At 35.0% G+C, this 27996-nt stretch overlaps 1 protein-coding gene across 2 annotated transcripts; it reads left to right on the top strand.

Moving 5' to 3' along the window:
* Positions 1-16: 16 nt before the first annotated feature.
* Positions 17-27970, top strand: LOC115432514 (beta-galactosidase-1-like protein 2). 2 transcript variants are annotated; one of them, XM_030153382.1, is made up of 19 exons: positions 17-137; positions 1822-2007; positions 3388-3456; positions 4698-4793; positions 8818-8926; positions 9021-9113; positions 11049-11130; positions 11210-11274; positions 11545-11629; positions 14684-14821; positions 14948-15028; positions 19489-19595; positions 20286-20432; positions 22608-22679; positions 22814-22892; positions 22991-23078; positions 23172-23283; positions 26218-26334; positions 27577-27970. In XM_030153382.1, the coding sequence occupies exons 1-19, from the start codon at positions 46-48 to the stop codon at positions 27661-27663; spliced, it is 1905 nt and encodes a 634-aa protein (XP_030009242.1). In that variant the 5' UTR covers positions 17-45; the 3' UTR covers positions 27664-27970. The 2 variants fall into 2 exon arrangements, with proteins under 2 accessions (XP_030009242.1, XP_030009243.1); XM_030153383.1 differs by lacking the exon at positions 26218-26334.
* Positions 27971-27996: the final 26 nt, after the last annotated feature.

Genomic DNA, 27996 nt, shown 5'->3' with positions numbered 1-27996 from the left:
CTGCTGTGAACTTCATCACACTGGAAGGGAAATCACTCCCCGTCGATGGTTGTGTTCAGGATCAGAAATGTACACAAACGGAAATACACCCTGGTGTGCCTCTGCATTGTTGGTTTCATCATGTACAGATATTTTGGGTAAGTTAAATCCTTGTCCTTATAGATGTGCAACAAGTTTCTGATCATGCAGCTACATTAGCAACTCTATAAGTTTCTTTATGAAGTGTGATTCAAACTAGCACTAGTGTGTATTTAATGGACAAATACACTTTGATATGTGTGAGTATCAGTGTAAATATACGTGACCGTTGCATTCATACAGTCTGTCTCTAATGAGGAAATGAATGAACAAGGCCTTTCTGTGTTACTTCACATGGATGTACAGGAACATGCAAATATAATAATCTGTAAGGACCCAGTGTGACTTCTGTGACTGTTACCAAATGAATTTTTCCCTCTACACTGAAAAAAAAATCTGTAATTTAACAGAATTTTCACTGTTTATTTTATAGATTTTTTCTGTATTTTTAAGATACAGGAAAATATCAGTGAAATGACAAAAATAGACTGTGATTTTACACGTCAAATGTAAGATAATACGAAAAAACTGTAACTGAATAACTATTTATGATATTATGTTTATGTTTATGTTTATGCATTTGGCCAACGCTTTTTCCAAAGCGATTAAATTGTTAATTTAAAGTTTAATACTGTAAAAAAATAAATAAAATGAGATAAAATTACTGACAATTAAACGTAAAAGAAGTATTTGTTCTGTAAGTCTAGCCAGACTTGTTTGTTAATTGATAAATATCCTGTGTAATTATGGGAGGTTTCACAACAAAAATGTTGAATTAATATATTTTTGTGAATGTATAACATGTATAAGCACTGATAAACTGTCCAAATACAGTTTTAATCAGTGGATTGTACAACTGAGTCTCATTGAAAATTATATACATATATATATATATATATATATATATATATATATATATATATATATATATATATATATATATACATATATATACATATATATATATTTATTTATAGGTAATTTGATTGTTTTAATACATGAAAATATTCTTTATTAAACATTAAAAAGTCAAAAAAAGTCAAAAAAAGTCAAAAAAAAAAAAAAAAAGCAAAATCTCATGTAAAGTTAGGGCAAAAAAACTGTATTTTAATTATGGATTTTAATTATGGAACTGTATTTTCATGAGATGGTTATTTTCCGTTATTTTACAGAGTTTTTTGGCACCCCTGCTGACTGAATATTATGGTTTTTTTACGGGTCTTTTTTTACAGTGTATTTAATGATTGATTTATAACCATTTATTATAATGTTATCCTCTGAATTTTGCATTTTTTCCAGTGAAAATCATCCATTTTCCTATGTTTAACTGACATTGATTATGAAGACGTTCATAAAAGTTTTACTGGTGAATCAATGTTGTAGAAGATGACGGTGTTTCCATGGTAACTACGGAGCCTCTGAACGTCCAAATGGGTCATATCTGATGACCATGAAAAGACGACAAACTATTTTACACCAATTATTTACATGGATTGATAGGATTAGCAGATCAACAGTTTAGATCAGTAGATGTTTTTGTTCGACGGTGGATGTTTGGGTCTTTATGGGTTAAAATCAGTGAGTTTTACGTCTGACTTTGCTCAACACGCTGCTGCTTTTTGCAAAAACAAGACATGTGCACATTCCTATCCAGCGTGTCATGTGGTCAGTTCAAGCACAATAGTGTGTGTCAGGATTATGAGGGGAGGACACCAATAACAGGCAGCTTCTTTCCTTTCCCAGCATGCCCTCAGGCCGACGCCGGATGAGCAGGAAGGTGGGCCTGAGCGCCAACACGTCCCAGTTCACCCTGGAGGGGGAGCCCTTCACCATCCTGGGGGGGTCGGTGCATTATTTCCGGGTGCCGAGGGCCTACTGGAGGGACCGGCTGATGAAGATGAAGGCCTGTGGCATCAACACCGTCACCACGTAAGAACAACACCTGACAATCAGCTGGAAGAGGAGAGAAGAGGAATAGAAAAGAATAAAATAGAAGAGAATAGGATAACACCTGACAATCAGCTGGAAGAGGAGAGAAGAGGAATAGAAGAGGAATAGAAAAGAATAAAATAGAAGAGAATAGGATAACACCTGACAATCAGCTGGAAGAGGAGAGAAGAGAAGAGAAATAGAAAAGGAATAGAAAAGAACAGACTAGAATAGAATAGAATAGAACAGAAACAGAAGAGAAGAGAACAAAATAGAATAGAATAGAATAGAACAGAAACAGAAGAGAACAAAATAGAATAGAATAGAATAAACTAGAATAGAATAGGATAGAATAGAATAGAATAGAATAAACTAGAAAGACTAGACTAGACTAGACTAGACTAGACTAGAATAGAATAGAATAAGATAGAATAGAATAAACTAGAATAGAATAGAATAGAATAAACTAGACTAGAATAGGATAGAATAGAATAAACTAGACAGACTAGACTAGACTAGACTAGACTAAACTAGAATAGAATAGAATACAATAGAATAGAATAAACTAGAATAGAATAGGATAGAATAGAATAAACTAGAAAGACCAGAATAGACTAGTCTAGACTACAATAGAATAGAATAGAATAGAATAGAATAAGATAGAATAGAATAAACTAGACTAGAATAGAACAGAATAGAATAGAATAAACTAGACTAGAACAGGATAGAATAGAATAGAATAAACTAGACTAGACTAGACTAGACTAGAATAGAATAGAATAGAATAGAATAGAATAAACTAGATTAGAATAGACTAGAATAGAATAGAATAGAATAGAATAACCTAGACTAGAATAGACTAGAATAGACTAGACTAGAATAAACTAGACTAGAATAGACTAGAATAAACTAGACTAGAATAGATTAGAATAGAATAGAATATCTTTATTGCCATTGTAACAAGTACAACAGAATGTATATGTTGAACAGATTTCCATCCAATCTGTACATCATATAAAAGACCTACAATAAAAATATAAATAAAAGCAGCAAAAATAACCTGGTTTTGGATCATATAAGTAGGTAAACAAACCAAACCAAACCAAACCAAACCAAACCAAACCAAACCAAGCAGATGCGCCTTCACTCCCACACAGGCGTACCTTCTGTGTTTGCACTGGTTCCTTTTATTGCATCTGTAGTGAATGTGTGTTGCTGTTGGTAAAACCTGCTGCTGAATCGGTTTGTCTTTGTTGTCCTGTTTCTTCTGCCTGACCACAACAGTTCAAACAGAGTGTGCACTGTCCTTAATTATGTTCTGTCCTTTTCTGCGGCAGCGGGAACTTCAGCGTTTCATGAAAACATGTTGTATTTTTGCAGATATGTGCCGTGGAGTCTGCACCAGCCGCAGAGAGGGGTGTTCAACTTCCACACTCAGCTGGATTTAGAGTAAGGGGAGCTGGAATGGTCCTGCACATGTAAACAAAGCACTCAGACCAATGTGTTCCCTGTGGGGCTGATGCACAGAGCGTCTCCATAGCTCTGCTCACTCTATTACCTGCTTTAAGCCCTGATGGGAGCTCTCATTGAAACCCGACGGCTCTGGGGAAAAGGTAGAAAGGCAGAGTCCCACCTAACAACGGCAGCATCTGCAAAACAAAAACAAATGAACAAGAGCAAAAGGACAAGAGCAAATAAACACGAGCAAATAAACACGAGCAAATAAACACGAGCAAATAAACACGAGCAAATAAACAAAAGTAAATGAACGGCACAGCAGTGAAAACTGGGGAGATACAACAACATTCTGCACCTGCAAACATCAGGACACAGAGTCTGATAGACCTACACTGAATAGAATAGAATAGAACAGAACAGAACAGAATAGAATAGAACTGAATAGAATAGAATAGAATAGAATAGAATAGAATAGAACAGAACAGAATATAATAGAACTGAATAGAATAGAATAGAATAGAATAGAATAGAATAGAATAGAATAGAATAGAATAGAACTGAACTGAACTGAACTGAACAGAATAGAATAGAATAGAATAGAATACAATAGAATAGAATAGAATAGAACAGAACAGAATAGAATAGAACTGAATAGAATAGAATGGAATAGAACTGAACAGAATAGAATAGAATAGAATAGAATAGAATAGAACTGAACTGAACAGAATAGAATAGAATAGAACAGAACAGAACAGAATAGAATAGAATAGAATAGAATAGAACTGAACTGAATAGAATAGAACAGAACAGAACAGAATAGAATAGAATAGAATAGAATAGAACTGAACTGAACAGAATAGAATAGACTGAATAGAATAGAACTGAACTGAATAGAATAGAACAGAACAGAACAGAATAGAATAGAATAGAATAGAATAGAACTGAACAGAATAGAATAGACTGAATAGAATAGAACTGAACTGAATTGAATAGAATAGAATAGAATAGAATAGAATAGAATAGAATAAACATCCCTGTTTAGACTGTTATCCCCATGACACGGCCCCGGAAGAAGCAGAAGATAATGGATGGATGGAGAACAGAACAGAATGGAGTAAATATAGTAGTAAAGGGTGATAAATTAGTTAGGAAAGGTTAAATGTAGAAAAAGTTGACATGAACATGTTCTAGTTCTTAAAGGGTTAATGATGATGTTTTGTGTTTGGTTTCAGAGCGTACGTCAGTCTTGCTGCTGAGTTGGGATTGTGGGTGATTTTACGCCCAGGACCCTACGTTTCCTCTGAACTAGACTTAGGAGGACTGCCGAGGTAGGAGCAGCTGAAAAAGGATCTATCTATCTATCTATCTATCTATCTATCTATCTATCTATCTATCTATCTATCTATCTATCTATCTATCTATCTATCTATCTATCTATCTATCTATCTATCTATCTATCTATCTATCTATCTATCTATCTATCTATCTATCTATCTATCTATCTATCTATCTATCTATCTATCTATCTATCTATCTATCTATCTATCTATCTATCTATCGTAGTTATAGATATATAATTCAATCTCACATTTGTCTGCCAGTGAAATACAATCATAATAGCTTATAAATAATGACAACTCCATATTTTTATCTTTGTTTTATTGTTAAAAAAAATCTCTTAAACACTCTTCTAAATATATATATATATAGTCATTAGAGTTTTGTTCTGTAAGTTGTAATGCACATGTGTAAATGATAAACTGAGGCTTAATGTTGTTAGAATTACACTTACTTTTCTTCAGAAACTTCAGGTTGTTCATGATATTCACAGTTAAAAAAAAAATAGTTTGAGATTGAAACCATTTCCTAATCTAATTCTACTTTTTAAAACATAAGAAAAGCTCAGAGTTTTCTTTATTTGTAGTTTATTATGCAATTTTATTTGACTGGTCAGGTCCACTTTAGTTCATACTGGACTGAATGTGGCCCCTGAACGCCCCTTTGACGCTCCTGGTTTAGTCTGGTTTAGTTTGTTGAAGGAACTTTGACTCGCAGATGTTCCAGGACATATTCAATAAACTCCATAATCAATTTCAATCCAACAACACAAAGGCTTCTTGATCCACATGAACACAGAGTTTGGCCAGTTTGGTTGAATCCAGGGTGAAAATGTCCCGTCTTGCCATGGGGGGGGGGGGGGGGGGGGGGTTTCTTGGGTAACGTGAACCTTTGTGCAGTTTTTGCCTCACTGTGACTCTGCTGTTCATCCTCTCTTTGGATTTAGTTGTAACTCAGCGTCTTGTTTCTTTCTTTTTTTTTTTTCCATTAAATCTTTATTGAGTGACAAAAGAAAAGAAAAGAAAATAACATCACAAGTTTTCCAGGGGGAATACAGTACAATACAATGTCCAAATCAGAGCAAATACTGATGGGTTTTATAGCTTTTTTGTTTCCAGATTTATCTAATAGCTTTAAATAAAGTTCAACACCTTTCAAAAAATAAACAATATTTGGTTTGGTGTTACAGAACTTACATTTGTGAATGAAAAATTTAGCAAGTAAGAGAAATAAATTAATTCTAAAAAAAAAACGTTTAGTTTGTTTTGTTTTTTTTTCCTTTCTGGGGTATCTGTAATAACAAAGTAGTACATTTTTCCACGATATGACAAAGTTTCTGAAAACATGGTCGATTTTTTTTTTTTTTTTTTTTGTTAATGGAGAAGGTTGGTGTACTTGTCCTCAGGTTTGTTGCATATATATATATATAAAAAAAAGGAAATTGTGCAACAAGGATTCTGTTGGGTTTCTGTAAATTGGCTAGAGTCTGGAGTCTTAGAGTCTGGTTTTGACCAACTCTATATATAAAGTGTCATGAGATAACTTTTTTGTTGTGATCTGGCGCTATATGAATAAAATTTGATTGATTGAGTGATTTGATTGGTTTTCCCCTGTAAGTCGCTGTGGAAAAAAGCGTCTGCCAAATGCATAAACATAAACATAACAATTTATTTTCAATTGATGTGTCATATATGATACAGTGTTTGTATTGTTCAATTTTTTTTTACAAAACTCCTAATAAACAAAGGTTGGAAAAAAACAAAAACAAAAACATGGTCGATAAGAATAGAATAGAATAGAATAGAATAGAATAGAATAGAATAGAATAGAATAGAATGCCTTTATTGTACACATATGTACAACAAAATTAACCTGTTTAACCCTGACCATATTTTCAGGGGAAAAACGCCTAAACAGACATACCCAAAGTAAATGAAGAATTCCTTCACAATAATAAGGTTCATATGGATGTTCTTGGTGTCTGTGGACATTTACAGACCTCACAGAATCTATTCCCATTGTCTAAAATATTGTATCTATTACTCTGCCTGAGTAAACTGGAACAAACTAAAAGAGAAATTGGAATTTTTTATCCTCGCCCGTTTTTTTTCCGGCTGGATTGATGATGATCTGCATAAATTAATTGTTCGTGTCGGAGATTTTTAATAGCGTATATTTCACCCCACGAAGATTAAAAATCATGTTTGAACATTAAAGTTTGCACTAAAATACACTTTTGATGCACTTTTATTAACATTAGGGTCTAAACTTTGAGCAATAGTTGAAAAAAAAAACATCCATTGTCCTGATTTATTAGATTTTTATAGTAGATGAATATTAATATAATTTTTTCAGCCCACGGGCGGGCCGATAGGGCTGAAGGGGTTTAAAAGAGACAACTCTCTAGTGGTGCGTAGTGCAAAACAGTTTAAAAGAAGAACAAAGAAAAGTGTACATTTATATACAGAATAAAAACAAGCATGTCACCAACCAAGAAAACAGTAGTGATAAATATATATTGCACTTTGACCCTGGCTGGACACTGAGGATATATGTTAAATATATTTCCTTATTTGAGGTATTGCATTTCATTGCATAAATCTGCTGAAGTCCTTGCACAGTTTGTTGGTGTATGAATGACACCAGAGGAGCTGCAGCACAGTCTGTGGATGGTCCCCACAAAAAGAACAGTTTATGTCTGTGTCTTTTTTGAATTTCAGTTAACAGGGTAATATTTGTGAAGAATTCTGAAGGATCCATCTTTAACCTTGTTGGTGATAAGGTATTTATGGGGAATCATCCAAACTTTGATCCAATCATTACACTGGTCAACAACAAATTTATTGTTGAAGTTTTTTGAGCTGATTTAGGATCATTTTGGTGCTGAATCCAAAAATCACATTAATTTTGCTCAATCAGGTCAACTTTCTGAACTATGCTACATATTTGCTTTTTAACATTTGTGCTTACATTTATGGGCATTTTCACATCATATGATACAAAATTCTTTCATATTTCTTGCAATAAACGAGTTCTGAAGATTTTACTTTTGCCAATTTATGATTAATGTTTTTTTTTAATATTACAGGTGAATGAAATGGCTTCGACTAGAAGATCTTGCAAAAATAAGCCTGACGTATTCTGCTCCATCTGCGCTGAATACACCATTGTACCTAACAGGAATCCTGTTAGAAAATGATTTTTTTTCTCTTAAAACCTATTTTGGGTGAGAACTATATAAAAAATCAACTGATAAAGTCACAAAAATGTAATCAATTTTATGAGAAGATCAAATTTTTCAAAATCAAATTAGCAAAAAAACCTGACCTGATTGAGAAAAACAGACGTCATTTTCGGATTTAGCGGTGCAAAATGGTCCTAATTCAGTTGAAAAAACCTAGACAACTTGCAAAAAACATTTTTTTGTAACCCAGTGTAATCGGTCTTAGTAGATTCCGCTGTCTTGTGCTATGGTGATGAATGTCTGAGTTGAACAGGAAGAAGCCTTTGTATTGATCAGGTAAACATGAACTGTTATTAACAATTTTATGGACAAATAAGGCAATCTGAAATTTGTTGATATACACACAGTCATAACTTTTAAGTGGTGAAACAGACCTGTTCAAAGTTCTTACAACTGTGAATCAAGTTGGCTCAACATGGAGTACATAACTGATACAATTTGCAATTTGATGACTCAACTTGCCGTGTCAAGTATTAAGGACTTCAAAATATTACTTAAGAGAACTAAAAAAGATGCTGCTTGAACTTATTTTATCAAGTTACAGCAACATTATTTTTTTGCTCATGCTCTATTGCCAGTCTGCTTGGTGGTGTCATGTCACGGTGTCCAGCTTTGCGTACAAGTTCAAGAAATATGGCTTCATAAAAAAAAAAAAAATGGTGCAAAATGGTCCTAATCCAGTTGAAAAAACCTAGACAACTTGCAAAAAACATTTTTTTGTAACCCAGTGCTATCATCATCAAAACTCCGTCTTGTTTCTGTGTCTGCAGCTGGCTCCTCCGAGACGACAACATGAGGCTCAGAACCACGTACCCCGCCTTCGTTCACGCCGTCAACACCTTCTTTGACAAGCTTATTCCAAAAATTGTTCCTCTGCAGGTCACTTTCTGTTGATGCAGACAAAAAAACCCCATGTGCAGATATAGTTCATGTAACTTGTCCTGTTTATAACGTCACAAATGATCTTTTTCAGTTCAAAAAAGGAGGTCCTGTAATTGCAGTGCAGGTCGAAAACGAGTATGGATCATTCGCAAAGGATGAGAGTTACATGGTTTTTATTAAAGAGGTAACTGACCACGCTTCAGTACACTATAATTATATACACAACCTGAAATAATTATTGAACTACTGTGACTTTTCCTGCAAAACACTTGAACATATTCACTGTGCAAATTTAATAAGCTCTATCTAAACGAATGATGAAAAACCCAATTGTGAATAGCAAGTAGCTGAGTTGAATATCCAAAGGTTGTATTAAAGGGCTGTGATACTGGATTTATATAGAAAATCACAAATGGACTAATTATGTCCAGAACTGCAGAGATTTTTATACAAATGTTGGAGTCAAACATTTGGTCCGGTGGCCAAAACCAGCCCCCCAAAGGGTCCAATCTGGCCCCAAGGATGAATCTTTCTGTCAGATTTGCATTAATATTCACTATAATAAAGAATCATTACATTTACAATATCTTTCACCAAAGACAGCAGAAAATCAGCAAAGATTTAGGTTTACTTGTCATTCTAATGCACAGGTGTCAAACATAAGGCCCGTGGGCCAAAACTGGCCCACCAAATGGTCCAATCCGGCCCACGAGATGAATTTTTCAAATGCAAAAATTACACTGAAGATATTAACAATCAAGGATGTTAAAATCATTTTAGTTCAGGTTCCACATGCAGACCAATATGCTCTCAAGTGGGTCAGATCACTAAAATACTATCACAATAACCTATAAATAATCGCAATTCACAATTTGTATTTTTGTTTTAGTGGAAAAAAGTGAAATTACATGTAATGGTTTACATTTTCAAACTTATCCTTTCACAAAAATATGAAAAACATGAAATGTTTTAAGAGGAGTAAATGCAATTTTAACTATATTAAGCCTGTTATGCACTGTAAAAACAAATCTGTAATTAAACAGAATTTTCACTGTTTATTTTATAGATTTTTCCTTTATTTTCAAGATACAGGAAAATATCAATGAAATGACAAAAACAGACTGTGATTTTACACATCAAAGGTAAAATAACACAAAAAAAACTGTAACTGTGAATAACCCAAAAAATTTAATTTCTTAAAAGAAATTTCTTTTTTCACAGAAAAAGAAAAGAAGTATTTGTTCTGTAAGTTTAACAAGACTTGTTTGTTAATTGACAAAGATCTTGTGTAATTACGGCAGGTTTCACTACAAAAATGTTGAATAAATGTGTTTTTGTGAATGTATAACATGTATAAGCACTATATAATATATAGTATAAACTGTCCAAATACAGGTTTTATCAGTGGATTGGACAACTGAGTCTCACTGAAAATTTTATTCATATATGTATATATATATATATATATATATATATATATATATATATATATATATATATATATATATATATATATATATATATATATATATATATAATATGATTGCTTTAATACATGTAAATATTCTTTATTAAACATTAAAAAGTCCAAAAAATATGCTAAATCTCATGTAAAGTTAGGGCAAAAAACTGTATTTTTAATTATGGAAAATTACCATATTTTTATGAGATGGTTATTTTCTGTTATTTAACAGTAATTTTTCAGCACCCCTGCTGCTAGAACAATACCTTTTTTTTTTTTTTTTTACAGTGTGTGTATTTGTAGATCCACTGTGATCTGTTAGTTGGGATGCACATATGTGCATAATAAGCTGAGGTATAATATTGTTACAGTTGCACTTATTTTTATAAAGAAACTTCAGGTTGTTCATGTTATTCACATTTTTTTTTAAAGGATAGTTTATAAATGTAAACATTTTCATAATGGAATTTTACTTTTTTCACTCTAAAACATAGAGAAAGTTTTGGAGTTGACAGTATTTATAGGTTATTATGTTATTATTTTACTGGTTCACTTCCAATCCCATTGGTGTGAATGTGGAACCTGAACTAAAATGCCTTTAACGTCTCTGGTATGAATCTGTTCTGTTGTGACAATGTGATGTGTGTGTTTCTTCAGGCTTTACTGTCCAGAGGCATCAGCGAGCTCTTGTTTACATCTGACGGACACAACACGTTAAAAGCCGGGGGTGTCGATGGAGGTACAGTGTTTTATTAACGCACAGATAAATGAAAGAACTCCATCCCAGACTGGTGTTCAGGAGTTCTGCTGTGTTTCAGCCATCAGAACAGTGAAGCTGCAGAAACTGAACCAGAAGGACATCCAGGACCTGAACTCATTACAGGTATAGATAGATAGATAGATAGATAGATAGATAGATAGATAGATAGATAGATAGATAGATAGATAGATAGATAGATAGATAGATAGATAATAAAAATAGAATATAATATAGAATAAAAATGAGTAACGAATAAGTAAGTACATAAAGAAGAAGTAAATAAATAAGTAATGAGTAAAGACAAGTAATATGTTCTATGATGGATCAGTGTGGGTTAACAGTGACGGCCTGTTTGTGTTGTTGTTGTCGTTGTTGTTGTTGTTGTTGTTGCAGCCCAACAGCCCGTCCATGGTGCTGGACTACTGGACCGGGGGGTTTGATGTGTGGGGTGACCTCCACCATGTGCTCCCCCCTGAGGGTAAGGACCGCTGTAGTTCTGGTGTTCTAGGTTTGTCCTCCTCAGTGATGGAAGAACCTCTCAGATATGAACTTAACCCTCCGGTATCCAGGCGAGAATTTCATTTTTCTATATTTTGTTTTTTATTGTATTATTTTTTTCTTCAGTTTTGTTCAGTTTGTGGCTTATTTTGTTCATGTTACTTATTATATTGTTATTTATTCTTCATTTTTGTTCATTTTATGGATCACTTTAGATGTTTTAGTTCATTGTGTTGCTTATTTTATTCATTTTTTGACCGTGTAACTGCTTTTTGGAGTTCAACCAAGTGTCAAAAAGCAGCTGGACTGATTTAGAAAAAAAAGAGTCCAATACAAAAACTCCTGGGCCCAAATTCAGATCTTTGTTGTTGTTCAGTGTGTTCCAGTTCACATTTCATGTTCAACATCCTAAAGCTCTTATCCATGTCCATTCTAGTGCCTTATTTAGTCCAAATCTGTCAAACTTCAATTCCTCTTTTTGTCTGTTTCTGTTCTTCCGCCTGTTTTGCCCCTAAAACACACAGTAAAACACAACCACTGAAGAAAAGGAACACAAGCACAAACTCACAGCAGCTTTAATGAACCTGAAACAGACGACAGTTCACAGCAGAAACAATGTCTCAGGGCTTAAATCAGTGGTTTCCAACCTTTTTTGGCTCGTGACCCCATTTTAACATCACAAATTTCTGGCCACCCCAGACATTTTTTTTTTGCTAAAATGAATTTGTTTTTGACCTCGGGTCACCTTTAAGTGCCGCTCATGTCACTGGTTTTGCTTGTCAAATACTAGTTCCATGTAAATGTGCATGTAAATGTCAGGTGTGTCCGGCTTTGCACCTGGCTGAGGTCAGCAGGTGTTCACACATGTCCGGTGATGCGTTCAATGCCACAGGGATGTTCTTGTGTTGTGTGTAAATCAGGGGTCTCAACCTCATGTTCTTTCAGGTTCCACATTCAGCCTGATTTGATCTGAAGTGGACCGGACCAGTAAAATAATAACAGAACAACCTATAAATGACAACTCCAAATTTTTGTTTTAGTGCAACCCCCCCCCCCATTAAATGATGAAAATACTTACTTTTATAAACTATCCAAACAAAAAAGATGTGAATAACCTGAAAAAACTGAAATTTCTTAAGAAAAATAAGTACAATTTTAACAATATTCTGCCTCAACTTATCATTTCTCCATGTGAATTATGGATCAGATCTACAAAGACACTAGACACTGAGGAACAGGAAGAAAAGAGTTCAAATTGTGCTGAATTTTCTTTAGACATTTCAGGTTGTTCATATTCGTTCAGGTTATTCACATTTTATTGTTACAGGATAGTTTGTAAATGTAAATATTTTCATAATTTAATATGATTTTTTGCACTAAAACAAAGACAAATATTTGAAGTTGTCGTTATTTATAAGCATAGTGTAATATTATTTTTTTCACATCAAGCCAAGAAGAAAATATGAAGTCATTATTTTTGTAGGTTATTATGTTATTATTTGACTGTAGATCAAGGCTCTCAAACTCATTTTCTTTCAGGTTCCACATTCAGTCTGATTTCATCTCCAGTGGGCCGGACCAGTAAAATAATAACAGAATAACCAATAAATAATGAAAACTGCAAATTTTTGTCTTTGTTTTAGTGCAAAACTCCCCCATTAAAGTATTAAAAAAAAACACATACTTTTATAAACTATGCAAACAAAAAAAGATGTGAATAACCTGAAAAAAACTGAAATTTCTTAAGAAAAGTAAGTGCAATTTTAACAATATTCTGCCTCAACTTATCATTTCTCCATGTGCATTATGGATCAGATCTACAAAGACACTAAATACTTAGTAACAGGCAGAAAAGAGTTCAAATTTAACATTTAATTACAGACAGAATATTGGTAAAATTGCACTTACTTCTCTGTAGACATTTCAGGTTGTTCCTATTTGTTCAGGTTATTCACATTTTATTGTTACAGGATAGTTTGTAAATGTAAATATTTTCATAATTTAATGTTATATTTTGCACTAAAATAAAGAAAAAAAATTTAAAGTTGTTATTATTTATAGGCATAGAGTAATATTGTTTTTTTTTCCGCATCAAACCAAGAAGAAAATCTGCAGTCATTCTTTTCTGTTGGTTATTCTGTTGTTATTATTTGACTGTAGATCATATTGGTCTGTATGTGGAACCTGAACTAAAATGAGTTCCACAGCCTGGACTGTGGAATTTTTGTACTTTGTAAATTCATCCTATTGGAACTTTTGGTGGGATGCATTTGACCGCCGGGCTGCATGTTTGAGACCGCTGGTGTAAATTCAGCTTCCTCCTGTTAAATCAGGGATGTCAAACTCATTTAGTTCAGTTCCACATTCAGCAAAATTTGATCTGCAGTGGGCCGAACCAGTAAAATAATAACATAATAATATATAAATAATGTCAACTCCAAACTTTTCTCTATATTTTAGAGCGAAAAAAGCAAATTTACATTATGAAAAGGCTTACATACAAACTATCCTTTCAAAAGATGTGAATAACATGAACAAACTGAAAAAATAAGTGTAATTTTAACAATATTCTGCCTCAGTTTATCATTTACACATGTACATTAGAACTTACAGATCACAGCGGATCTACAAACACACAAAACATTTAATAACAGACAGAATATTGGTAAAATTGTATTTACTTCTCTTAAGACATTTCAGGTTGTTCATATTTGTTCAGGTTATTCACATTTTTTGCGAAATTATACTTTGCTTTAGTGTAAATACATGAAAATATTTACATTTACAAAGAGAAAAATTTGGAGTTGTCATTATTTATCTGTTCTTATGATAGTATTTGACTGGTCCTGCCCACTTGTGGTTGAACTGGTCTGACTGTGGAACCTGAACTAAAAGGATTGTTAACATCTTGTTGTAATTTCTGCATTTCACAAATTCATCCCATGGGCCGGACTGGACCCTTTGGCGGGCCGGACTTGGTCCCCGGGCCGCATGTTTGGCACCTGTGTGTTAAATGGTCTCATGTGAATCTCAGATATGGTTTCCAGTGTGAGGGAGATCCTGAGGCGAGGCATGTCCGTCAACCTCTACATGTTCCACGGAGGCTCCAGCTTTGGTTTCATGAGCGGCGCCGTGGCCGACCCAACCTACCGGGCTGTGGTTCCCAGTTATGGTCAGTTCCTCGTCCTTCAAACAAACGATGGCCTCTCTGATGCAAATCCCGGCCTGGTTGTGACCCTGTAAGTATGTCGGTGTCCAGCAGGAGGCAGTGTGTGAGAGTTAAAGTGATGTGTTTCAGATTATGATGCTCCGCTGTCTGAGTCTGGGGAGTACACGCCCAAGTACCACCTCCTCAGGGATCTGCTGTCACGGTACAACAGTAAGTCACACACTCAGCTCAACACAATGATGCCTTCACTGACCTCTGACTCATGTTCTGTCTGTTTTAGAACTGAATGTATGTTTGGTATTTATTTTTTAGGTCTATTTTCAGTCAGTATTTCATTTATTTTACGTCAGTATTTCACTGTTAATCACTTTTGTGGCTGAAGTTTTCTGTCATTTAACACCAGATTTTAATACTTAAAGGTTCAGTCTCATGCACATGCTGCTTTTATGCATTTTTATAGTTTGATATTATGTGAACAGACAACTTCAAGCCATGTTAATTCTCAAAGGTATGTTTTTATGTTATAAAACTGCTTTAAGTGGAGAGTTTTTTCTTTGTAAACATAAAAAAGAAGCGCTGGAACAGAAACATTCATGGTAAATAGATAGTATGTGTTTTCTTTTTGAGTGAATAAAAATGCAGAGCAAGTTATAGACGAGAGCTGAAGATTTATACCATTCTGTTTACAGTTCAGTTTAATTCGATTCAATTCAGTTCAGTTCAATTCAATTCAATTCGATTCGAGTCGGTTCAGTTCGATTTGATTCGATTCAGTTCGATTCAATTCGATTTGATTCAGTTCAGTTCAGTTAAATTCAATTCAGTTCAGTTTGATTTGATTTGGTTCAATTCAATTCAATTAATTTCAGTTCAGTTCAATCCAATCCAATCCACTTTATTTATATAGGACATTTTAACAATAAGAACGTTTCCAAAGTGCTGCACGTCATAAAAACAATAAAACTACTTAAAGAAATACTAAAGACAATAAATAAGTACATAAAACTACAACAATGCCCTAAATAAAACAATAAAAATCAAACCGTTAAAAGTAATAAAATCAATAAAAATAAATAAATAAAAGACACAGACGACCACACAACTCATGCTGAGTTAAAAGACAGATGATAAAAGTGAGTCTTAAAAGCAGATTATTCTATTATACTCGAGTCAAAGCCAGAAAAATACTTTCATACAGAGAAAAAACAAATACTAATTCAAACAATATATTGTTTTACTAAAATCAGTTTTCACTGTGTTAGATTTCCTTGTGTTATTTTATTGTTACTTGCATCAGGTTTATTGATTTGTCTGTAAAGTACTGTACATATACAGCTCCACAGACTGAATGATTGATCCTGATGTTTTGTGAAAGAGAAGGAGGCTATGATTTACGTAGAAAATTAAATTTAAAGATTCATAAAGTACACACTACATTAAAAAGTTTCTGTGTGGAGTAAAATTGTGGAACAAACTGTGTGTGGAGATAAAACAAATATCTAACATAATTCAGTTTAAAAAAAGATATAAAGAATTGATTCTTGTGAGGTACAGTATTTAATAATGGCAATGATGGATAATGTTGTATTGATAAATCTGCTGTAATGATTGAAGAAAATGGCTGAATTGTTGAGTCTGTTTGTATGACTGTACTGTCATGATCATATTGTTGTGTATAATTCAATTACTGCATTATGTATTAGTTGTGGTTGAATGCTGAAATTTGGAAAAATGTATTGTTTGATTGTTGTATTAAGTTAATGATAAAGGTGTAAAAGCACTTGGAGGGGTTGGATTAAACCAGTTTATACTTCCTCCTACTCCTTTTGCAAAATTCAAACTTGCATGTACTTGAAGTCAGATTCTGTTCATTTAAATGTTATTTTGTTTTTGTCTTAATTTGCTTCGTTTTGTTTTATTTTGTTTCTTTGCATGTTCGAAATCAGGGGTCTCAAACTCAACTTCCCTGGGGGCTGCTGGGTCAGGCTGGGCCGCATTAAGTATTCCACAAAAAAGGGTTTCTTTACTTTACTCGCAACTAGTAACATGCACTTCTTGATGAACTCGCCTACTTTGAAAGGATTTCTGCCCCTAGCAATCATCTCAATCACCACGTAACTAGTTTCAAGGTTCAAGGCTTCGACTGCTGCTTCATTCTCTTTGTTTGCTTTCTTGAATAAATCTTGTTTCCTCAACAGACATTTTTTAAGAAGGCGACCCGGTTCTTTCTCTCAACGCCCTGGTACTTTGTATACTTCTCAGGATGTCTAGTTGAATAATGACATCAGACGTTGTATTCCTTACACAGCACAACTGTCTCAGTGCAGATGAGACACGTGGGGTTGTCCCTGTGCTCAACCAAAAAATATTCTGTGTCCCACGTTTTCTGAAATTGCCTGTACTTGTTGCCAACCTTTCTCTTCACGACATGTCTTGAGAGAGACATGACTAGAACCGGGTGATGGCAGATATTTTGCATCCACTTGGTGTCGCTCTGGAATATGTTTCAACTACAGTAGGGATGTAACGGTTACCGGTATAACGATAAACCGCGGTAAAATTTCCGACGGTTAGTATTACCGTTTAAATTCTAATTATTGTGATAACCGTGTTCGATTACCGTACTTTGAAAATCACGGTGATGCTCTTTGTTTCCTGGTCAAGCAGCGGCACTCCAGGTGTGCGTATGCAGTTTGTAATGTTTGGCCTCTGAAAACACGGTGGAAGGCACCGGCATGGACAGAGCTCCAGAGTTTGGAGATAATGGGCTCCCGCAAGGACCCGGTCCGTCCGATTACGTGCGCACGTGTAATGGTCTGAGTACGGAAACTGAACCCACATGCAAGACCCAGAGACAGACGTAAAAGTATACAGTGTTTATTCAACACGAGGACACAGAGTCCTGGGTTCTTCACAGGGTTCGTGAAGTGGACCGGAGACGGAACCCCACAGTTTGGACCGGAAAAACACGTCGGGAATCCGACTAGGGGAGAGCAGAGGGAAGTCAGTAACAGAACCAGGTCATACACGGAAAGGCAACAGGACATAGGGAACAGGCAAGCTCACGTACCGGTAAAACAGGCGAAAAGGTCGAACACACGTTGAATCATTGGAGGCTGAGGCACAGACAAGGGTCAGGCAAAAAGGCAGAAGTCAGAGAAGGCAATCCGGGTCAAAAACAGGCAAACAGACAGACAGGATCCAAAAAACGCTGGTAAGTAACACACGAAGGAGACTACAAACTGGCACAGGACAGGGGAAAACACAGGGCTTAAATACACTAGAGGGAGGGAAGACAATGAGACACAGGTGGAACAAATCAGGGAGGAGAAAGGTAATCACACAGGTGAGACAAACTAGAGACAGGAAGCAAAGACACCAGACATGACACACGAGGAGGACTTAACAAAATAAGGGGGGTTCTTATTTTGTTAAGGGGTGTCCCTGTGTTGAGCACAGCGTGTCTCATCTGCACAGAGACAGTTGTGCTGTGTAAGGAATACAACGTCTGATGTCATTATTCAACTAGACATGCTGAGAAGTATACAAAGTACCAGGGCGTTGAGAGAAAGAACCGGGTCGCCAATCTTAAAAAATGTCTGTTGAGGAAACAAGATTTATTCAAGAAAGCAAACAAAGAGAATGAAGCAACAGTCGAAGCCTTGAACCTTGAAGCTAGCTACGTAGTGATTGAGATGATTGCTAGGGGTGGAAATCCATTCAAAGTAGGCGAGTTCATCAAGAAGTGCATGTTACTAGTTGCGAGTAAAGTAAAGAAACCCTTTTTTGTGGAATACTTAATGCGGCCCAGCCTGACCCAGACTCTACCTCCAGCGGCCCCCCAGGGAAACCCTGTAAAACCCTCCCCGGCCCCCACTGCTTCAGATCCCCATCCAGCAGACAGACCTGTCCAACCCCTTTTTTTCCCACTCAAAAAAACACTTGGGAATCAATAGGAGACTTGATAAGGAATTGGACTGGTAAACAGAATCCACAATAATATTAATATTGATAAAATCCTATTCATTTCCACCCCTGGTGCAGATATCTCTTATGGCCATCAGGTGCTATCTTTAATGCACATTTGTATGTTTGATGTTGACATGTTAATATTTTAATGTTTCTGCTACAGAAAGTACATTGTGTGTTATTTATTTGTTTTGGTTGTTTTTTTTTTTTTTTTAAATACAACTTGGTTACATTACTTCAGTGTGTGTATAAGTAGTTTTTGAACATTTTGAACACATTACAACAATACCGTGATAATAATGATAGCCGTGATAATTTTGGTCACAATAACCGTGATATGAAATTTTCATATCATTACATCCTTAGTTTCAACTACGTGACTAACAGTCATACTTCCCCAAGTACTCCACGGTTGGTTAGCTTGACAATTATTGACAACAAATGATGCTAGAGGGTGTCACCAGACTATCTATGGTAGCCCTTAAGTGATAAAAATAAATAAAATAAAAGTGTGGCAAGACTCACCAAAAAAGTACGTTTGAGAACTTGGTGTGGTCCACACTAACACTGAACTTTGATGTCAAGTAGGGGGCCACAAAATATCATCCTGTGGGCTGTATTTGGCCCCTGGGCCACAAGTTTGAGACCCCTGTTCTAAATAAATAAATAAATACATACATAAATAAATCCTTTCCATGCAGACGGTGAGAGTTTTCCAGACATGCCGGCCCTGCGTTACAGAGAGGCTTATGAACCAGCCATCATGTACCAACACCTGTCCTTATGGGACGCTCTGAGCTTCACAGAGGTGCTTCAGTTTTACATTGTTACTAACTGAGCATTTGTTTGATTACATTTGGTTACAAAAAAATGTTTTTTGCAAGTTGTCTAGGTTTTTTCAACTGAATTAGGACCATTTTGCACCACTAAATCCAAAAATGACGTCTGTTTTTTCTCAATCAGGTCAGGTTTTTTTGCTAATTTGATTTTGAAAAATTTGATCTTCATCACAAAATTGATTACATTTAATTATATTAATACCAAAATAAGACTGGTAAGCACACTTTATGAAACTTGTGACTTGATTCCTGTTAGGTACAATGGTGTATTCACCGCAGATGTAGCAGAATACGTCAGGTTTATTTTTGCAAGATCTTCTAGTCAAAGCCATTTCATTCACCTGTAATATTAAAAAAAAACATTAATCATAAATTGGCAAAAGTAAAATCTTCAGAACTCATTTATTGCAAGAAATATGAAAGAATTTTGTATCATATGATGTGAAAATGCCCATAAATTTAAGCAAAAATATTAAAAAGCCAATTTGTAGCATAGTTCAGAAAGTTGACCTGATTGAGCAAAATGAATGTGATTTTTGGATTCAGCACCAAAATGATCCGAAATCAGCTCACAAAACTTTAACAATAAATTTGTTGTTGACCAGTGTTATAATCATTTTATTTTCAGTTCAGGGTGTTTACATGATGTTTCTCCACAGTCCTTCAAGTCCCATAAACCAGTAAACATGGAGAAGCTCCCAGTGAACAACGGTAACGGACAGGCTTATGGATACACTCTGTATGAGACCAGCATCACCTCTGGAGGATCACTGAAGTCTGGAGACAACGTCCGAGACCGAGCTCTGGTGAGTCTTTAATGAATGATGACGAGACGCCTCCAGTCGACCCACTTCTATGACATGAACTAGTTCTGTGCATTATGACGCTTGAGTTCTTTGTATTAAGCACAATAAATGTCAGTCTGGGCTGGAGATGCTCACACCAGACTCTATTCAGGGCTGGAAAAATGTGGGACATCACTGGTTTGATTAAAATGGACTGAAAGCTGTTCTCAATAAAGCTCCATGAGGACGTCCGATGCACGACACAGCTCACATAAAAGACGACGAGAGGATGTTATTACTCTACTGTAAATGATTATAGCATCGAATTTAAAAAAAGCGAGATCAAATGTAAAAGTGCACAGGCTGATCTCATGAAATGGTGTTGTATGTCACACCAGTTCTTATTGCATATATGTGTGCATTTTTGAGCTTTTGCGTGTTATTCAATGCCATTTGATCAAGTGTCAATAGACGCAAATATCTCCGGTTCACACAGTGGTGCAGTGCTCTCTGGAGACAATAAATGAGGTACATTTCAACCAAAACTAAAAATTGCACAAGGATGACAATTATAAGTGCAGTTATTCACTTATTCAAGAATTAAACGCACTGAGGTTTTTGTTCTCAGCGTTGGTAAAACCATATCTGATGCAGTCATTGTCATACCTGAGTTTCTCCATGATGTCAGTAGAAACTTTTGGGTGTTTGTTTGCATGACAACGTATTATGTTTATGTTTATGCATTTGGCAGATGCTTTTTTCCAAAGCAACTTACAGGGGAAAACCAATCAAATCACTCAATCAATCAAATTTTATTTATATAGCGCCAGATCACAAAAAAGTTATCTCATAACACTTTATATATACAGGGTGGGGAAGCAAAATGTACAATGAACATTTAGTTGTTTTTTCTCAGCAGGCACTACGTCAATTGTTTTGAAACCAAACATATATTGATGTCATATTCATACCTAACACTATTATCCATACCTTTTCAGAAACTTTTGCCCATATGAGTAATCAGGAAAGCAAACGTCAAAGAGTGTGTGATTTGCTGAATGCACTCGTCACACCAAAGGAGATTTCAAAAATAGTTGGAGTGTCCATAAAGACTGTTTATAATGGAAAGAAGAGAATGACTATGAGCAAAACTATTACCAGAAAGTCTGGAAGATACTATTAAAGAAGAATGGGAGAAGTTGTCACCCCAATATTTGAGGAACACTTGCGCAAGTTTCAGGAAGCGTGTGAAGGCAGTTATTGAGAAAGAAGGAGGACACATAGAATAAAAACATTTTCTATTATGAACATTTTCTTGTGGCAAATAAATTCTCATGACTTTCAATAAACTAATTGGTCATACACTGTCTTTCAATCCCTGCCTCAAAATATTGTACATTTTGCTTCCCCACCCTGTATACACCTACATATACACACACACATACACACCTATACAAACATTTACACACACTTACCACATACTTGTACATCTTTATCACACCCAGTGATCCCCCTCCCCTCTCTCATCCCTGTACCTCTGAAAAACTGGGTCTTTGTACCTCCTTTTAAATTCTTTCCTGCTTGGTCGTTGCTTTAACTCTATATTAAATCTGTTCCACAGTCTCACCCCGCTGACAGAAACACTAAAACCCTTCCTAGTCGTGCGTATTAAGGGAATCTTAAAGTTAATTTCCCCCCTTAAATCATAACCCCCCCCATGAATACTGAATAATTTCTGTATATTTGTTGGTAAAAGATTATTTTTAGCTTTGTACATTATTTGAGCTGTTTGATCGTCTACAATGTCTGTGAACTGGAGTAATTTTGATAAGTTTGATATCTAAATCAAATTCTCACTTTGTGCAGTAATCTACACCTGGCTTTTCTGCTTCCGTCCACAATAATATACATTATATAGACTACATGTTGTCTAAAATTAACATTTATTTGAAACATACAGTACTATAGCGAACTATTACATGATCAAAAACAAATTAATTTTAGCAAAAAAATGTCTGGGGTCGCCATAAATTTGTGTTTTTAAAATGGGGTCACAAGCCTAAAAAGGTTGGGAACCACTGCATTAATTCATCTCACAGGCCGGAAAATGGACCCTTTGGTGGTCTGATTTGAGCCTGTATGTTTGACACCCTACTTTACTTTAATATTTATTTGTGTGTGCACCTGTCTTTGTAGGTTTTCGTTGACAGAAGCTACATCGGGCTGTTGAAGCGGCGGACTGTGGAGCTGGCAGTTCCTGATGGTAAGGTACGGCATGGAGGTGAACAATGGACGGAAATATGTGATAAATGTCAACGACAGCATTTGTCAGGAGTGATGGATGGTACACAAGACTGGCTGTTAAAAGTTGCTGGAGGCATAAAGCAGATGATTCCCCACAGGGACGGCGAACTTTAAGTCTATTGGTGGAAAACTGTGGGCGGGTTCACCAGGGAAGAGACCTTGACAAACAACATAAAGGTGACTGACAGACAATATGCACTTTATTGTTATTCCTCATATTAAATCACTGTGTTCAGTCCAAGTGTAGGAGTCAGCTCTGATTTGTGTTCCCGCAGGTCTGGTGGGAGACATTTTATTAAACAATATACCCTTACGAGATTTCACAATCTACAGCCTGGAAATGAAACCTGGCTTTATTGATAGGTTCGTACACTTTATTGAATCTAAAACGCTGCAAAACCATTTTATTTCCCTCTGATGGGATTTAAATCCAGTGTGTGTTTTTTTTTTTTTCAGTCTTTATCAGGCTCCGTGGAAAACTCTGCAGGAAAACCCCAGTTTCCCAGGATTTTTCATGGGGAAGTTGTTTGCGTACGGGTATCCCAGTGACACATTTGTGAAATTACCAGTAAGTGGAACAAAACAGTGTCTAGTGCACAGGCGTTAAACATGTGGGGGCCAAATCTGGCCCACTGAAGGGTCCAATCTGGCCTCTGGAATGAATTTGTGAAATGCAAAAATTACACTGAAGATATTAAAAATCAAGGATATTAACCCTTTCATGCATGAATTGTAAGAACCTTAATTTAGCCCTATCAGCCTGCCTGTGGGCCGAAAAAATTAGATTAATATTCATCTGCTATAAAAATATAATAAATCAGGACAATGGATGTTTTTTTCCACTTTTGCTCAAAGTTTAGACCCTAATGTTAATAAAAGTGCATCAGAAGTGTATTTTAGTGCAAACTTTAATGTTCAAACATGATTTTTAATCTTTGTGGGGTGAAATATACGCTATTAAAAATCTCCGACACCAACAATTAATTTATGCAGATCATCGTCAATCCAGCCGGAAAAAAAAAACAGGCGAGGATAAAAAATTCTAATTTCTCTTTTAGTTTGTTCCAGTTTACTCAGGCATAGTAATAGATACAATATTTTAGACAATGGGAATAGATTCTGTGAGGTCTGTAAATGTCCACAGACACCAAGAACATCCATATGAACCTTATTATTATAAGTATAATAAGTAATTCTTCATTTACTTTGGGTATGTCTGTTTAGGCGCTTTTCCCCTGAAAATATAGTCAGGGTTAAACAGGTTAAGCAAGATTTTTTCCCTGAGTGGTTTTATTCCTCTTTAGGCATGAAAAAAAGACAATGCGATTGAATTTTTAAAAAAAATTTTTTATGAAGCCATATTTCTTGGACTTGCAAAAATGTACGCAAAGCTGGACTTCATGACATGACACCACCAAGCAGACTGGCAATAGAGCATGAGCAAAAAAAAATAATGTTGCCATAACTTGATAAAAATAAGTTCAAGCAGCATCTTTTTTAGTTCTCTTAAGTAATATTTTGAAGTCCTCATTACTTCACACAACAAGTTGAGTTAGCGATTTGCAAGTTGTATCAGTTATGTACTCCATGTTGAGCCAACTTAATTCACAGTTGTAAGACCCTGATAAAATAAATTCAACCAACATCTCTTAAAGTTACCTCAAATAATATTTTCAAATTCAGCTTACTCGATACAGGAAGTTGAGTCAACAGACTGCATGTTACATCAACTTGTGTTTTAAAGTGTGATGAACTTGACACTACAAGTCAACTGAAATTAATTCAGTCACAGCAACAAGATGACTTCACTTAAGTTCAGGCAACTTATCTTTTTTTTTTTTTTTTTTTTTTTTGTACAGTGCATGCATTTAATTTTTGAAGCAAAGAAACATGCATTTACTGATATACTATGTAAAAACTATGACATACCAACATTTTAATGCAGCTAATCTGATGTTTTCTCACATTTTAACATACTCTAATACTAGTCATTACTCACTTCATGAAGATAATATGCAAAAAAACAAAACAAAACAAAACTTTCTGTTGTTAATTACAGTCTAATAACAATAACAAGCAATTGATTTACACTCAAACATGTTGGTACAGATCAGATTTAACAGCAAAGTTACAGTAATGTCATGAATGTGAGTGTATGGGATGAAACATAAGAATCTAATGTGTCGGCTGTTACGAAACTAAAACAACAAAATCCATGAATATAGAAGAGAACAGCTGGAGAAGAACTGTAGTGACCACCATGCATGAAAGGGTTAAAATAATTTGAGGTAAATTCAATCTAAAATGGGTCAGACCAGTAAAATACTATCATAATAACCTAGAAATAATGAAAACTGCAAATTTGTCCTCTGTTTCAGTTTTTAAAAAGTTAAAATTACACAAAAAACGTTTACATTTACAGACTAGCCTTTTACAAAAAATGGGAACAAACTGAAATGTCTTAACAGTACTCTAATTTTACCAATATTCTGCCTGTTACTAGAGCCACTGGGATCTGTCAGTTATAATGCACATGTATAAATGATAAACTAAGGTGTAATGTTCTTAAAATTGCACTTATTTATTTTTTTTAAAGAATTTGCAGGTTGTTCATATTTGATCATGTTACGTTCAAGTACTGTTTGTAGATGTAAACATTTTCATTATGGAATTTGACTTTTTTCCACACAAAAACATAGAAAATCTTTGGAGTTGACATTATTTATAAATTGTTATCCTATTACACTGGGTTACAAAAAAATGTGTATTGCAAGTTGTCTAGGTTTTTTCAGCTGAATTCGGACCATTTTGCACCGCTAACTCCAAAAATGACGTCTGTTTTTCTCAATCAGGTCAGGTTTTTTTTGCTAATTTGATTTTGAAAAATTGGATCTTCTCACAAAATTGATTACATTTTTGTGACTTTATCAATTGATTTTTTTATATAGTTCTCACCCAAAATAGGTTTTAAGAGAAAAAAAAATCATTTTCTAACAGGATTCCTGTTAGGTACAATGGTGTATTCAGCGCAGATGGAGCAGAATACATCAGGCTTATTTTTGCAAGATCTTCTAGTCCAAGCCATTTCATTCACCTGTAATATTAAAAAAAACATTAATCATAAATTGGCAAAAGTAAAATCTTCAGAACTCGTTTATTGCAAGAAATATGAAAGAATTTTGTATCATATGATGTGAAAATGCCCATAAATGTAAGCAAAAATGTTCAAAAGCCAATATGTAGCATAGTTCAGAAAGTTGACCTGATTGAGCAAAATGAATGTGATTTTTGGATTCAGCACCAAAATGATCCTAAATCAGCTCAAAAAACTGAAACAATACATTTGTTGTTGACCAGTGTTATTTATATTATTTCACTGGTCCGGCCCACTTTATAAAATATTAGGCTGTATGTGGCCCCTGAACTAAAATGAGTTTGACAGACATACAGTACATCAGACGAGCCTTCTGACTTACTTCATTTTATGACTTTGTGCTTTCAGGGTTGGGAAAAAGGTGTAGTTTTTATCAACGGCTTAAATCTGGGCCGGTACTGGACGATTGGCCCCCAGCAGGCGCTCTACCTCCCCGGCCCTTTTCTCAACAGTGGCATTAACCAGGTACAGACTGTGACGACACAGACTGGTACTTTATATTCCATTAGATCAGAAGTGAGGACTCTGAACATAGATGAACACTTGTACAGACATAAAATATACTAGCTTAAATCCCCACGGATAAATCCACTCCTCTGGCTGTGGGAACATTTCTTTATGGGAACTTAAACACCAAGATATGCAAAATATCCTGAATGATTACACTGGGTTACAAAGAAATGTTTTTTGCAAGTTGTCTAGGTTTTTTCAACTGAATTCGGACCATTTTGCACCGCTAAATCCAAAAAGGACATCTGTTTTTCTCAATCAGGTCAGGTTTTTTTGCTAATTTGATTTTGAAAAATTTGATCTTCTCACAAAATATAATTACACTGGTCAACAACAAATTTATTGTTTCAGTTTTTTGAGCTGATTTAGGATCATTTTGGTGCTGAATCCAAAAATCACATTAATTTTGCTCAATCAGGTCAACTTTCTGAACTATGCTACATATTGGCTTTTTAACATTTTTGCTTACATTTATGGGCATTTTCACATCATATGATACAAAATTCTTTCATATTTCTTGCAATAAACGAGTTCTGAAGATTTTATTTTGGCCAATTTATGATTAATGTTTTTTTTAATATTACAGGTGAATGAAATGGCTTCGACTAGAAGATCTTGCAAAAATAAGCCTGACGTATTCTGCTCCATCTGTGGTGAATACACCATTGTACCTAACAGGAATCAAGTCACAAGTTTCATAAAGTGTGCTTACCAATCTTATTTTGGTATTAATTACACTGGGTTACAAAAAAATGTTTTTTGCAGGTTGTCTAGGTTTTTTCAACTGAATTAGGACCATTTTGCACCGCTAAATCCAAAAAGGACATCTGTTTTTCTCAATCAGGTCAGGTTTTTTTTGCTAATTTGATTTTGAAAAATTTGATCTTCTCACAAAATATAATAATTAATACCAAAATCAGATTGGTAAGCACACTTTATGAAACGTGTGACTTGATTCCTGTTAGGTACAATGGTGTATTCACCGCAGATGGAGCAGAATACGTCAGGCTTATTTTTGCAAGATCTTCTAGTGGAAGCCATTTCATTCACCTGTAATATTAAAAAAAACATTAATCATAAATTGTCAAAAGTAAAATCTTGTGTACCATAACGGTTCAGTATGTGTACATTACAGGCCTATAATACAGTATTTGCAGGTCATTATTATCCCTAACTTTCTCTGTTGATATTAAACAGGTCATTGTGTTTGAAGAACAAGAGGGCGACTACAAGGTCCACTTCGAGGACAGTCCTGACCTCGGCATGGCAGCAGAAATCCAGTGAAACCACATGATGTCCACGGATTTATTCTGTAAAAACTGTCTCAGTCTGAAACCGAAGCAGAAAAACAGAGCTCATCAATAAAAGACAGAGACATGATGATTTCTATGGGAGCGTTTTATATTTATATACATACAGTACCTGTAGTTACAGTGACTCGACATATTAAACAGAAACCCTCCGTCTCATGGATAAGTTAAAGAGTACTTTGTTTCTGTCAGTTATGTGTTTCATTGTTATACACTATACGGACAAAAGTATGTGGACACGTTGAATGCAGGTGTTTCTTTTCTAACAGGGGTCTGGGATACAAAACAATAATGAGAAATGACATAA

This window comes from Sphaeramia orbicularis, chromosome 14 (assembly GCF_902148855.1).
Source record: "Sphaeramia orbicularis chromosome 14, fSphaOr1.1, whole genome shotgun sequence".
Classification (NCBI taxonomy): Eukaryota; Metazoa; Chordata; class Actinopteri; order Kurtiformes; family Apogonidae; genus Sphaeramia; species Sphaeramia orbicularis.
Note: the sequence above shows the minus strand (reverse complement) of the source record. Positions and strands in the feature narration are given on the sequence as shown.

Excerpts from the sequence above, each read along its gene's own strand:
- LOC115432514 (XM_030153382.1), top strand. The coding sequence starts at position 46 with ATGGTTGTGTTCAGGATCAGAAATGTACACAAACGGAAATACACCCTG. Across the intron at positions 23,284-26,217 it reads ACACATTTGTGAAATTACCA|GGTTGGGAAAAAGGTGTAGT; the intron begins GTAAGTGGAACA and ends TTGTGCTTTCAG. Across the intron at positions 26,335-27,576 it reads TCAACAGTGGCATTAACCAG|GTCATTGTGTTTGAAGAACA; the intron begins GTACAGACTGTG and ends GATATTAAACAG.